Source organism: Corylus avellana, chromosome 7 (assembly GCF_965113065.1).
Source record: "Corylus avellana chromosome 7, dhCorAvel1.hap1.2, whole genome shotgun sequence".
NCBI classification, from domain to species: domain Eukaryota; kingdom Viridiplantae; phylum Streptophyta; class Magnoliopsida; order Fagales; family Betulaceae; genus Corylus; species Corylus avellana.
In genome coordinates this window covers 888190-901438 of record NC_142496.1, presented here as the reverse complement: position 1 = coordinate 901438, position 13249 = coordinate 888190, and the positions used below count along the sequence as shown (strand labels likewise).

At 36.7% G+C, this 13249-nt stretch overlaps 2 protein-coding genes across 2 annotated transcripts; both read right to left on the bottom strand.

Moving 5' to 3' along the window:
* Positions 1 to 464: 464 nt before the first annotated feature.
* Positions 465 to 4590, bottom strand: LOC132184393 (FAD-dependent oxidoreductase family protein). The gene is made up of 9 exons (XM_059598019.2): positions 4430 to 4590; positions 4282 to 4339; positions 4093 to 4201; positions 3389 to 3497; positions 2866 to 2917; positions 2629 to 2775; positions 2425 to 2536; positions 1486 to 1612; positions 465 to 969 (listed from the first exon to the last, which is right to left on the bottom strand). The coding sequence occupies exons 1-9, from the start codon at positions 4531 to 4533 to the stop codon at positions 513 to 515; spliced, it is 1275 nt and encodes a 424-aa protein (XP_059454002.2). The 5' UTR covers positions 4534 to 4590; the 3' UTR covers positions 465 to 512.
* An 842-nt stretch (positions 4591 to 5432) lies between these two features.
* Positions 5433 to 11477, bottom strand: MCM5 (Minichromosome maintenance (MCM2/3/5) family protein). The gene is made up of 18 exons (XM_059597944.2): positions 11175 to 11477; positions 10806 to 10949; positions 10308 to 10487; positions 10127 to 10225; positions 9903 to 10039; positions 9708 to 9813; positions 9036 to 9170; positions 8886 to 8963; positions 8554 to 8658; positions 8319 to 8410; positions 8102 to 8234; positions 7371 to 7466; positions 6948 to 7039; positions 6771 to 6861; positions 6452 to 6561; positions 6132 to 6261; positions 5936 to 6037; positions 5433 to 5751 (listed from the first exon to the last, which is right to left on the bottom strand). Exons 1-18 carry the CDS (start codon positions 11457 to 11459, stop codon positions 5668 to 5670), a joined length of 2199 nt encoding a protein of 732 aa, XP_059453927.2. The 5' UTR covers positions 11460 to 11477; the 3' UTR covers positions 5433 to 5667.
* Positions 11478 to 13249: the final 1772 nt, after the last annotated feature.

Sequence of the window (13249 nt, the reverse complement as noted above, 5' to 3'; positions counted from 1 at the left end):
AAAAAACTAAATGAATTAAGAATTCAAAATAAATGTGTTTTCTTGGTTTGGATTATAGATATCATTGTCCCATCATTAAGCCCTGGATTCCTATTGTGGATGCAATGACCTGTTCATATTGCATGCAAAATGAGTAACTCATGTGCGAGGACATTTAGGGCTTACTTGTTTGGACTGTCCAAATATTTGTCTGATTAAATAGAGCTCAAGTACCCTCTCACATGGCAGTTCATTGTGCCCAAAAATGGCCCACTCTTCATTTACTTGCCCAAAAAAGGCTCACCCTTCATATATGGGTAACTTTCTACTCAAGAATTGGATGTAAACTGAGCTCAACAGAAATTGTTCATATTCTTATTTATTCTCACAGAAAGCAGGAGATTGACAACACAAGACTGCAATCAAGATTGCCAAAGCAAAGCTCTATTTATTTGAATTTTTTTTTTTTTTTTTTTTTTTTGGCCTAAGATTTGAATACTTTGGGTAAGTGCTAAAATTGAAAATTCCCTGAATCATTGCTTTATTTTCTTCCAAGAGGTTAGTTCACATGGAATCAAATCTTCATTAGCGGACAGCATAGCCTGTGCGACCAATTTTCCAAGCCAGCTATGGTAGAACAGTCCCCTTGAACCAAGCCCTCCAAATAACCAATAATTACAAGTATAATTTCCACCAAGAATATCATCAACACAACCCAAAAGCGGAAGTGATCCATGTGGAGTGAGAGGTGGCATTGCCCTCAGACCAGCTCTTGCATCAGTAAAAGTCCAGTCCTTTATAGCTGGATAAACCGAAGAGGCCTTTGGCAGAAGCTCTTGAAGAGCAGTTGAGGATTCATCTGCTGAGACAATTGGTGAGGAGTTTCTTGATTTCCATTCCCACGTTGAGCCCATGTATAGACTGCGGCGCCCCTGGAAGGCAAGCCACGCATCTGACAGTATCGATGGGCCATGGTCTGGATATTCTTCTCTGAAAAACAGTGTTCCAAAAAATATGGAAAAAAGGAGCAATAAGTTCGAGGAAACATTTGCAGACAAATGGTAGAGGTGGCAATTCGTGTTTGTGTGTTGAGACATGAATATAAAATTATATAAATCAACCCTAATCCGACTCATTTAATCAAACGGGTGAGACCCTCTAACCCTAACTTGCTAATTTTGTGTTAAATTTGTGTTGGGTTTACAGATTATGTCAAAAATTGACAACCCTACCAAGTAGCAACAATATGCAGTTTGTTTGTCATAGCCTTTCTATGACATCCTGAAGGGGATCACCATAAACAGTACAGTGCCCCCCACATGAGACTAATAACCATCAATCAAATTATCATGAAATTCTTTATACGACCCTGTATATGTTATAAAACATTTGATTTGTTTGGCATTGCTAAAATCGAGTTATATGGGCCCAACCGCCGAAGACATTCAAGGTCTATTTTAAACCTTCTGGCATAACAATGTATGCAATGCATAAGATAACTTTTACCCCATATCAGCAGGCAGCTGCAGGTGAGCAACGACACCCCTGCAAGTCCTCAAAGGAAGCCTTCCTGAGAGCTCCGGAAGTAAATCTGCTTTGGCACCTAGGCAGATTACTACCCCATCATATTCCCCTAAATAAAAAAAATGCAAGCACGCATTTACTTCTTAGGGAAGAGATAAAAATACTCAGACACAATTATGCTTGAAAATCATGAGATTCCAGCAGGATTAGCCACCCAAAACAGCAATTTGAAATTCCACCAGGATTAGCCACTCAAAACAGCAATTTGAAGCTTAAAAAGGTTTGACAGTCTAAAATTATGCAAAGCCAAATCTTATTTTATCATAGCCAACCGAGAGTCTGATTTCCTTGCCTAGTTTAAGTTATTGGACTTAGTTCTCATGTTCGGGATTGAATTTTATTGGTTCAAGGATACCTTTCTCAGGCTATTCAACTAGATTGGGATATATTTGAAGTCTAAAAGACAATGGTCCACCATTTTAGGTAGTTCTGTATTTGGGTAATTATGTGTGTAAGTATGAACTAGAAGATATCCTATTTGCTCAGGCTACAAGAGTCTCCTTCAGTTCCAACTCCTAACTTTATAATGAGGCATCATTTACTGTTAAATTCAATGAGATATCTTATCTAATCCATAGAAAGCAACAGCCTGACAGGATCAAAATATTTGCATCAAGAATTTCACTTTTGAAGTATTTATATAGGAAATTATATCTGAAGTTCAAGTTTTAGACAGGATTATTACATACATGGAACCTATATGGAAAGAGCCTAAGAAGTCTAAAACATGAGACTCCTTCAGCAGGTACGTGAGAACCAACTGTGGCACACCAGATGAAATTTATAAAAAAATAATAATAATAATAATAATAATAAAATAATAAATAAATAAAAAGGTGAAGCAGTAGTTTGGGTGATTACCTTCAAGGTCAAGGAGTTTATGAATAGATTTCTTATGCAAACATAACTCTTTTCCTCCAAAGCCAGAAGTCGATAATTCTTTCACTAAATTTTCACATGCTAAGAAGAGTGCCTAATAAAATAACAACGAGAATGAAGATAAAATAAAAACGAAAAACAATTACTCCAAGAAGAAATAAATAATCAGAGGCTTAATTCTCCAACCTGGAGATAGCGTTGAGGATGTATATTTACAGCTTCAGGCATATAGAAGGCGGAGTTGAATGGAACGCATAAATTGGGTACAAGATTTTGAGCAGCATCCTTGTCAATGGTCTCCATTCTGCAACTGGCAAGGCAATTCTGAGCATTCTAATCACATAAAGAAAGAAATATAGATATTATTATAAACAAAATATCAACTTCTAAGCTATTTAGGGTTAAAAAAGTCGATAGAATTACATCATTCAATGTGAGCAAATTCTTCATGTTCATTGCTGGTCTCAAGATGCCCCTGAATCAGAAAGCTTTCATCAGAAGGATAAGCCAACACATAAATGTTAATTGACACGCAGCATAAGAAAACAAGAAAGAAAATAATTTCTAAGAAATGAGAACTTAAACCAACTCTCTGAATAAACACTAGAGTGAAAACACAATGAAAGACTCCAACTTAATTCAACATATTACAGAGACAACATGACATTTTTCTGTCAGAAATTCATATTACAACATTTCAAAAACCGTTAGGAGCCATTCCTCCACCAAGGGTGCAAGGAAACATCATGAGCACCTGTCTGTTGCACCTTTAAGTGTGCTTATTTCGAACACCAAAAAATTGCTAGATTTTTAAACTATGTTCAGTCAACTAATTAGCTAACATCAATATACAGTAAGTTAAAAAAAATGATCCAAAATATAAATGTCCTTAAAAGGGTAGCCAAAAATCTACAAAAAAAACAGTTGTACGCAATGAGAAAGGAACCTTCTCCGAACTATGAAACCGTCAGAATTTTGACCAGCTGCTGCCTCAGCAATGCTCAAAAGCTTTACACTCTCTTTCCAACACTCGGCACCCCAGGTCAGCAGCTTACCTGCCAAAAACATTCAAACTGAGTCATAGGATGAGATGACAAAATCTAAACAAATTATTTTTTTAATTAAAAATAACTGGTAGGATTTCAAGAACTCGTGGAATTGTCTAAAAAATATAGAGGATCTCATCCCAAGCGATGCCTACCTTAAATTAGATATTTTGGTCCTTGAAATATCACTAGGTTTCTATTTGGTCCCTAAATATTAAAAAAATTCCAATATCACAATTCAAATTTTTAATTTGGGGGGTAATGCTCTAATGGTCTCTTATGAGGTGAATCTTATGAGGTGATTTCACTCATCACCGTTAAGCAGTTTTATGATAATTGTGTGAATCTTATGAGGTGATTTAACAACTTTTACACTTTAAGGAGGGATTTGATAAAAGGTGAACCATTTTTTCCTTCATTTGGAGTCATCAATATTTGTGAATATGTCATTAGTTTTGATCAACGAAGGATTATGTTGTGCAAAAAGGTCCCTAAATTTTTAAAATTTCCAATTTCAACCTTACATAGTGCGAAAAACTAAAAATCTAACGAGGCAAAATTGAAAAGTCTTGAAAAATCCAAGGACCAAATAGCAAAGCCTGACCTTTGGGGGAATAAGGGTGGAGTAGTCCGCCGGAAACTCCAGAAGCCCCTCCACCGATCCCAACTTCATCGTATATGTCTATCCGTAGTCCCAAATCCTTCGGACTTTCCTGCAAATATAAATTTTAATATTTTCTAAAAAAATAAGAATGCAATGAGGGTAAAATAGTTGAGAGAGAGAATAGAATACTTGTAACAAGTGCCAAGCAACGGAGAGGCCGGCGAAGCCAGCGCCGAGCACTGCGTATCTTTTCCACCGACCAATCGAAATTCAAATGTCACGTTGAAGCTCATAGAAGAGAAAGGAATATTGTGAACTGAAGAGTAAAGGTTGCTACCTGAGAGGATGTTGAGAGAGTGAAACTGGTGGAATGGCTCTTATGGTGTGGTGTCCACGGTAACGAGCGTGGGCCGGCGGAAGGTTCGAGCGGGAGAGAAGCATCCTACGGTTGCTCTGTGGAGGAGCGACCGCCCCAACTCTATCTAATATTTATATAAATGGTCCGTCTGTTTGTGTAATTCTTCACGTGGGTTTGGAAATGTGATTTAATAAGTACGATTTAAAAAATGGTGTCTTTTTAAATAGTTACTTTTTAAAATCATTGTAAAACATGTTAAAAATGTATTTTTTTATTAAATATTTGTTATGCGAAATCGTGATTTTGGTTTAAATTCGCGTCTTTTTAAATAAGCATCTTTAGCCTGATTATAAAAATCACAGATCTTTCTTCTATTTTAAATTAACGGTTTTTTAAATTACAATGCCAAACGATTTATGTTTTGCGATATCTTTTAAAAAACGTAAATTATTTTTGCAAAATTGCAATTCTAGACGCACCCTTATAATAAATTTTGTATTTTTTTTTTATTGCAATTATTCTAATCATGTCAAATTTTTTTGATTTATCGTTTTTTTTTTTTTTTAATGGGTGGGCTACACAACATAAATTATGATACGACAGTGAATATGTTTGGTAATTTTTGGTGGTATTCTCTTGCCAAAAATGTTTTGGATTTAAAATTTAAAAAAAAAAATTAATTAATTAATTAATTAATTTTCAAATTGTTTGTTAATATTTTTGAAAATAAAATGCAATTTTGAATTTGAATAGAATTATCTTTTTTCTGCAAAGAATTGATAGGCCAAGCAGTAGCAGTTTAGGCATGGACTTTTCCCTTTCGGCCTCAAACATTCAGCAATTTAAGGCCAACTTCGTAATTGGGTTTTTACGCTTACTTTGAAATGTATTTTAATTTGTACGATCATTCTATGACCTATTAGCCACGGTCAGTAATTTAGACAATAATTTAAAATACGAAGCATATTGAGATTTTGAGATATCAACATAAACAACAGTAAAATCTTTAATAAAATTGACCAAAGCAAGAACTCTCTAACTAATTTTTCTTAAATACAAAAGTCAAGAATCATAATTTGGCATTGCTAGGGTTACTTCTAGAGCTTGGCAACTGAAACCCAACTTTCATATAAAAATACAGAAGCACACATAAGTTATAATCAATGTACATGTACTAACATTTTGCTGATAAAGGGTTAGGAAAATAGAATAATGGATTAGGCTTTCCGGTAAACTAAACGCCTTTCTCGCTTATATTCAACTTCATCTCTCTGGTGCATAATTATAAGAGCTCTTCTCACCTGCAAATGTAAATGAACATCAGTGAAAACACTACCATCATGAACTCATAAAAGATTCATTCGCACAAAATTTTTGAGTATTTGGATTTTAAGGTAGTTGTTTTTTGGCATTATATTCTCAAACCCTAAACCCTAACTTCTGAAGAAAAATGTTGTTGATATAACATAAAGTAAAGATACTCACAATAGACTCGTTCATGCCCATTCTGCTAAGCTCATCAATCAATTTTCTTTCTGATATGTGGTTTCCAATCCCTATTCTTCTCTTTATCTGGGTCTCTGCTTGCTGTTGGCAGGGAAAAGAATAATCAACTAGAGATTGATAAGGAGCTAGAAAAAAGACAAAATAGAGAGTATGAAGATCAGAGTCTCTGACAAACCTTTATCTCATTTGCCATCTCAGCAGTGAGATTCATGTGTTGATTTATTCCAGACCGTGCTGCATCCATCGTGGCAACAGTGAACAGTCTAATTGCTTCCTGCACATTCTCCTCAGTGGCAATGTAGGATCTGATATTGTAGTGTAGGAAAAAATTAGGCGTATGTTATACAAAGATTGCGAGCTGTTAAAAAAGGAAAGACAAAATGAAAAGGTGGGGGGATGCTTAATACAAATTTAAGTAAGATGACTTGCGACTCCTGTTATTGAATGGTTATGATCATCTAAGAGAGTACGAAGCTTTACATCAATAGTACTTACAGTTTCATTTTTGCAAGAGCCTCGCTCAATCTTACAATAGCTTCGAGCTGCCTTACAGTAATTGGTATTGCAGCAGCCTCGCCAGTTTCATTTGCTTGCTGCCTCATATCCTACAGGAAGCATCACAATGATGAAGTCAATTTGGATACCAGAGCCACCCATTGATGCTAATGTTTGAAAGGGGAATTCAGGAACGGAGCAAAAAGATGGCTATTCTGAGTGAATAGCCATGAAACTTCTCACATCAAATATTTATTCGAGCACCATCTCAGAACTAATGGGTTACAGTGAACAAAGTACTCTTTTGACGTATGAGTACCTGTCTGATTTTGACATAATTATTCTGCAGTAAAGTACATGCAGATTCTGATAAACGCGGGTGGCATTCAGTTCGACAATATTGTATATACCTGCAAATATTGCATCGCAGAAGGTATGAATATTTGACAAAGCAACATCAAGGAAATGTATGACCTATTTGCTTCACACTGCATACCTCTTCAGCCAATTCTCTTCTTTAGCAGGTCTACTTTCTCCCACAGATGCATTAGCAGATGCATGAACTTTTATGATATGACTAGCTATAATCTGTCATGGAAGAATTTGGGTCAGACTGCTGCCTCAACTAATAGGGCATTTGGAAGCCACATGAACAGACTTTTCCATATCGAGTTATATGGTATCTAAAATGGGATATTTGATACAACATAAAGAAGAATCATTTTAAGCTTTTCAAGAAATTAAGCAGTTTGCCCAGGAAAACAAATGAAGCAGTTTTAATATTTAACAATTATTTGACAGAATGCAGGTTGCTTCTTGAAATGCAATGAGAAACACAAGAAGATAATTGAATTTCTTTGCACAGCCAAATTCCATTTTGAAATGAAGCACTTCATCTGAGCAAGTAACTGAAAATTACCTTGTCTTGACTGTACGTCCTGATATCTTTCACAATGAAGATTAAATCAAATCTAGAGAGAATTGTTGTCTGCAAATCAATATTATCCTGTGCAGTCTGGAAGAAGTTGAATGTTTTATTAGTTTCTTATTGGAAAATTATGGGGTTAAGATCCTCTCCTTTGGACCTTGTCCAGTCTGGTCCAGTGTGTGCCTCCTAATGAGCCAGTCAAATCTATGTCTGTTTGTGCCCGGCATTCAGTATATTACCTTCGTGCAAACACAATCATCATGTAAAATCAAGGTTTGAGCAAATTAAGAGAACACCCCAATCAATTTTTCCAAGTAACTGCATGGTGGAGTTTCTGGGAGTGTTGGGAAGTCCTTAGGGAGCAAGCTTTTTGTCCTAGCTTCAATCTGGTGTTGATAGTCACGGTATTCCATTCAGTTTGTGATTTTCTGGTCTATGGAGATTTGGGTGAGGGGTCTGCATGAAGATTCTTCAGTGGTGGTTGGTTTTGATTTGTACAGAAATCAGGTTACTCTGTTAATGGGGTTTAAATCTTATGGCTGTGGAGTAAACGTTTGATGATGTTGACAAAAAAGGGAGCTATTGTCGTTGGATAGTCTCTCTTATGAGAACCAAAACTGGAGAAAACTGGACAATTGACTACTGGAGAGGATCTCTACCCAAAAATACAATTATGCCTTTAAAAAGCTGAGAAAGATGAAATGGGATATATGGCCTTGGACCTTAAGATCATCATATCGTCCTGATGGAGGGTTAGCAGCTGCAAGCACTGAAGTTCTAGAATTAAGAACCGTTGTTATTCCTGCTTTAGCAATGGATATGGTTTGCTGTTCCATGGCTTCATGAATAGCAACCCTGTGCCACAGAATTAGCATTAAACTTCATTACTATGACATATAAACAAAACGACTACTAAGATTTATTTCTAGTTTACAATACCTATCTTCGGGTCTCATTTTATCAAACTCATCAATACAGACAACACCTCCATCTGCCAAAACCATGGCTCCTCCTTCAAGATAAAATTCACGCTGTAGTGCACAGGTGAACTCAAGTAAGATTTTTTTCCCAGAACAAGGGAACAAATATCAGTCCACTGACTTTCCAGTAGCAAGATAAAGCCAAGTATAACACAATATGCCTGCTTACTAGTAAACAAAGTCCAAGGACTTACAGTGCTGCTATCTTGAATCACAGAAGCTGTTAAACCAGCAGCTGATGAGCCTTTTCCTGAAGTATAAACAGCAATAGGAGCAGTCTTTTCAACAAACTTCAGAAACTGTACAGGGTAATTATCAAATCAGCACCTCCCCTTGGATGGCAAGGAAAGCAAGAGCATGAACTATCTTAAAAGTATGATTAGCATGTCTCTTCAAAATCATATGCATGTAAGTGGAGAAATCATTTCACAAGGGGGGATTAAAGAGACAACAGGGAAAGCAGGACATTCTGCAACTTTCAGTGAGTCACTCAGCTCCAGGACCACCAAATATGTATAGAACTAACCTGTGATTTAGCAGTAGATGGGTCCCCCAAAAGCAACACATTGATATCACCCCTTAATTTCACACCATCCGGCAAATTCTGCAACAGAGAAAATGGTTATGTAAAAAAATAAAGCATGTCAATGTTAAAAGATCAAAGTTCGTGATGTACCTTCCTTGATCCTCCAAACAACAGACAAGCCACAGCCTTTTTCACGTCATCATGACCAAATATAGAGGGAGCTATCTTGGAGCATATGTTTTTGTATACATCAGTTTCCGCAGCAAATTTTTTGAATTCTTCTATCTACAAACAATATTCATTACAATATAACAACTGAAAATGAAAATAAGGCGACAGATCAGAATCATCTTATCCTACGTTGCACTATACAGGGTACACAAGAAAATATATCTTGCAATCAATCAACACATTTCCAATATTTACGGTAAAAAGAAACGAAAAAAATGCGAAATAGAAATTGAGAATCTAATGAAGGCACTGTCAATTTCATTCAATACTGTAGCCTTATTATGTCAACAGATAAACACCAAAAAGCTTTATATTGGTTGTCATCTATTATAAGCTCTCCTTAAATAGCATATTTCTCACCATATAAAATTTCCAAAAACGTACAAGAAACAGACACTGATAGAGAATAATTCTGAGCTTTGCCAATCATTTACTAATGTATAGAAGATGTAAAAATGCTTTGCAATAACAAACACATACACTATGATAAGAATTATGCAACCTTGCATGATGAATAAGCAGGCGCAGCGTTGTGGCAAAGAGGGCCTGGTACAGCTTTAACTAAAGTTTACAAGATGATTTAAGACTAACCTCTTCTGGCATAAAAGCAGCAGGGCCTCGAGAATTGGCCTCATTTGCTTCTTCTATTCCTACAACTCTGATATAAGGCTGTCTAACTGCAACTGCTCCTTTGTGGCTGCATACAACCAAAAGAAAAGTCAGTAATAAAGGAGGGTACACATCCAATATAGCAAAACATTCATCTATAGGTGTAGAGATCCTCACGATGTGGAAGAATTGGAAGCTTGATAGATACTATAAATACCCATGATGGTCAATCTTGTGCCTGGTACAATTGTTTGAACAAGATGGCGATCTACAGACAGAAGCATGTTCCGCGGAAGCTCCCCAGTAGGAACATCCTGCAATAATCAAGTAAAACACCCATCAATTAATTAAAAATTGTAATTCAAAATCAAACTTTTCTTCCTCAAAATTAAGAGCATCACCTCCGGTTTCTCCTGTAATTTCAAGGTTTGTTGATCAACATACTTGCTCCTATCTGGAACCACAATCCATGGATCAAGTGGGCATGGCTCTTCTCCCGGCTACAATTATCACAAACACTCATCAAACCCTCATCAAAACCACAAAAATGTGAGTAATCTAACAAGTGGTATGAAATAAAACCTGAGGAATATGATCACAGGAGCGAGGGACAATCGCACCACCGAGACCTGGCCGACAAGGAACTTGCTTTATATTTTTACAGTTCTTACAGATAAGAGTCACATATGTCGCCTTTGCCTTGGTCCTAGAAGCAGCTATGGTGATTCCGGCTATTTTGACAAGCTTCGATATATATTGCGCCTACCCATCAACAACAAAAAACTCAAATTCAAAAGGGGGAAAACAAGGAAGAAAAACAAAACCCTAAAATCAGGGAAAAAAAAGAAACCCCAATGCTCCATTTGGTTACTTAGAAAATGTAGATAACAATCAGAACTTTTACTCCCTCATTCTCATTGGAAAACTAAAGAAAAACTCAAACCACACAACATTAGATTCAAATTTTCGTGCTTCATTACATTCCATCTATGTTTTCCTTTCATTTTCTCAATTTTCAAATCAACCAAGCAGGAAAAAGAAAAAGAAAAAGAAAAAGAGAAGTAAAAAACACCCACTCACCCCAAGCAATCGCATCGAAACTGGATCCTCCCTCGAAGTCAGTAGAACCTGCACATCCCCGGTCACCGCATCCTCCATCTCTCCAGTCTCCCCCGCCACTCTCGACCTCAAACTCACCAAGACCTCTGCCGCCGCGGTCTCAAACTACAAAACAAACACACACACGCGTCAAAAACCCCACAAATTCCAACCATCCAATTCATCGCATTGCAACCATCGAATCTCCTGTGATTGGTTCATCAGTTTGTTCCAATTTCCCTTCTCAAAGTGTTCGGAACCTAAATCCTAACTTTTCATAACATAAACGTTGAGAATTGAATTTCCAAACCACAAAACACACAAAAATTGCAAGAAGTGGGTGATTGTTACCAGGGGCAAGTAGTCGGCTGGGGAGGAGCGGAGCAGGGAGGGAAGGTCGGGGTCGAAGGCATCGAGATCTTCCATGTCGACGAGGAGGGACTTGGGGTTGTGGACGAGGCTCTCACGGTAGGGGAACACGTTCTTGTCGGTCTCGAAGCCCCGGATGAACTCCTTGAACTTCTGGAGCACCGAGTGGCGGCTCGCGGCCTCCGCTTCCGCATGCTCGCCGTTTCCGCCGCGCCACGAGTGCGCCTGGTCGCTGTAGTACACCGCTCCCTCGTCCCAGCCTGACATTTCTCTCTCTCTCTCTCTCTCTCTCTCACTCAGAAGAAGTGGCCGGGGGGGTTTTGTGGTAGGTTTTTCTTTTGGCGGGAAGGATTTGGCGGGAAAGGAGCGGTAAGTTGGCACTTGGTGCACGTGGTCCGAGCACGTGCGTCTCTTCCAAATAATCATCGCCTAATGTTAACTTAAAATTCCATTTAGTTGATCCAACAACAACAACAACAACAACAACAAAAAAAAAAAAAAAAAATCCATTTAATTAATATCTTAATATTTAATATGACCAAAGGAGTTATCCATTAGATAATTATTTAATAAATAACAATAATACTTAACCCTCTTGTATAATAATTAATTTAATAGCGGGAAATTTATCGTGTGATTGATTGAAGAATATGCAATATTACTCTCGATATATTAAATTTTTTTTTAAAAAAAAAATCTAATAGTAGTCTTTTGAGATTTAATAGAGGTTATCTTTACTTTAAAATTTAAAGGAAAATTTAGTTTACAATTCATTAAACAAATACTCTTTTTCTAAGCACAATGAACATGTGTTTTAGAAAAAAAAGAATGCAAAGATATATGGGGTTTAACATTTTGTCAAATCATTTCCTAAAATTGAACAAACCACTTCTCAATGAATGCTTGATTATCAAATTGTTCACTATGTACACTTGTTACACATAAGCGTAAAATTACGTCAAAGCTAATAAAATAGCTCCATGTGTACATAAGTGTTACTTTAGCTTGATTTATAACCCAAAAAAAAAAAAAGATATGTAAGGAAAAAAATTCCAAAACCAAAAAAATGAAAATGAAAAACAAAGGTAGAAGTAGGTAGGTAGGTCGCAACTCACGCCCTTCTTCAAGTGAACATGAGTTCCAATTAGAGAAGGGACAACCCCACCTCATCTGTGGAAGGGACCCACCAACAAATGAGAGGTGTACGGTTGCTTCATTACCCCTTTGAACATTGAGACTCATGCTTGTTAGTGAAGGGCGTGCGCTATTAACTCACGCCACTTCTCTTAATGAGGGCATGAGTAGATCACCCCATTCCCCACTTTATTTTATTTTATTTTTTTCACTGTATATATATATATATATATATATATATTTTTTTTCTATTTATCCGTGGAAGGGACCCACCAACAAATGAGAGGTGTGAAGTCGGCTCACTAGTCACTACTCCTTTTACCATTGAGACCCATGCTTATTAGTGGAGGGCGTGTATTATCAGCCCACGCCACTTCCCCTAATGAGAGCACAAGTAAATCACCCCATCCATCAACATTATGTTTTTTTCTTCAGTGTATTTTTTGCTACGTGTCAAGCTGAAGTCTCATTTCTATACACATGAAATTATTTTATTAGATTGAACATGATCTAACGCTTACATGTCATAATTTCCATTAAAAACTCCAACTATAGATATATATAGAAAGAGTGATTTATAGCCATACATATCTTGAATAGCAATATGATCAATTTATAATATTTTTTCTTATGCTTTATTATTCCGAGCACAGTGAGCTATTATACTACTTTTGTAACGCAGTTTTTTTTTTTTTTTTGACAATTTTTTAAATTAATGAACCTTTAAGGACACACAGTAGACCATCTTTTACTCCGTCTGGCTATGGTCTTCTTCTATCTCCTTATTTATGAAAACGGCATGTAGTTTTTGTGACCGGGGTGTAGTTTGCAAGAACAGCACATAGCTCACAAGAAACCAGTATTTAGTTCACAAGAAGGGCTTGAAGTTAAACATTAAGTTCACTAATACAAAATAAAGCTCA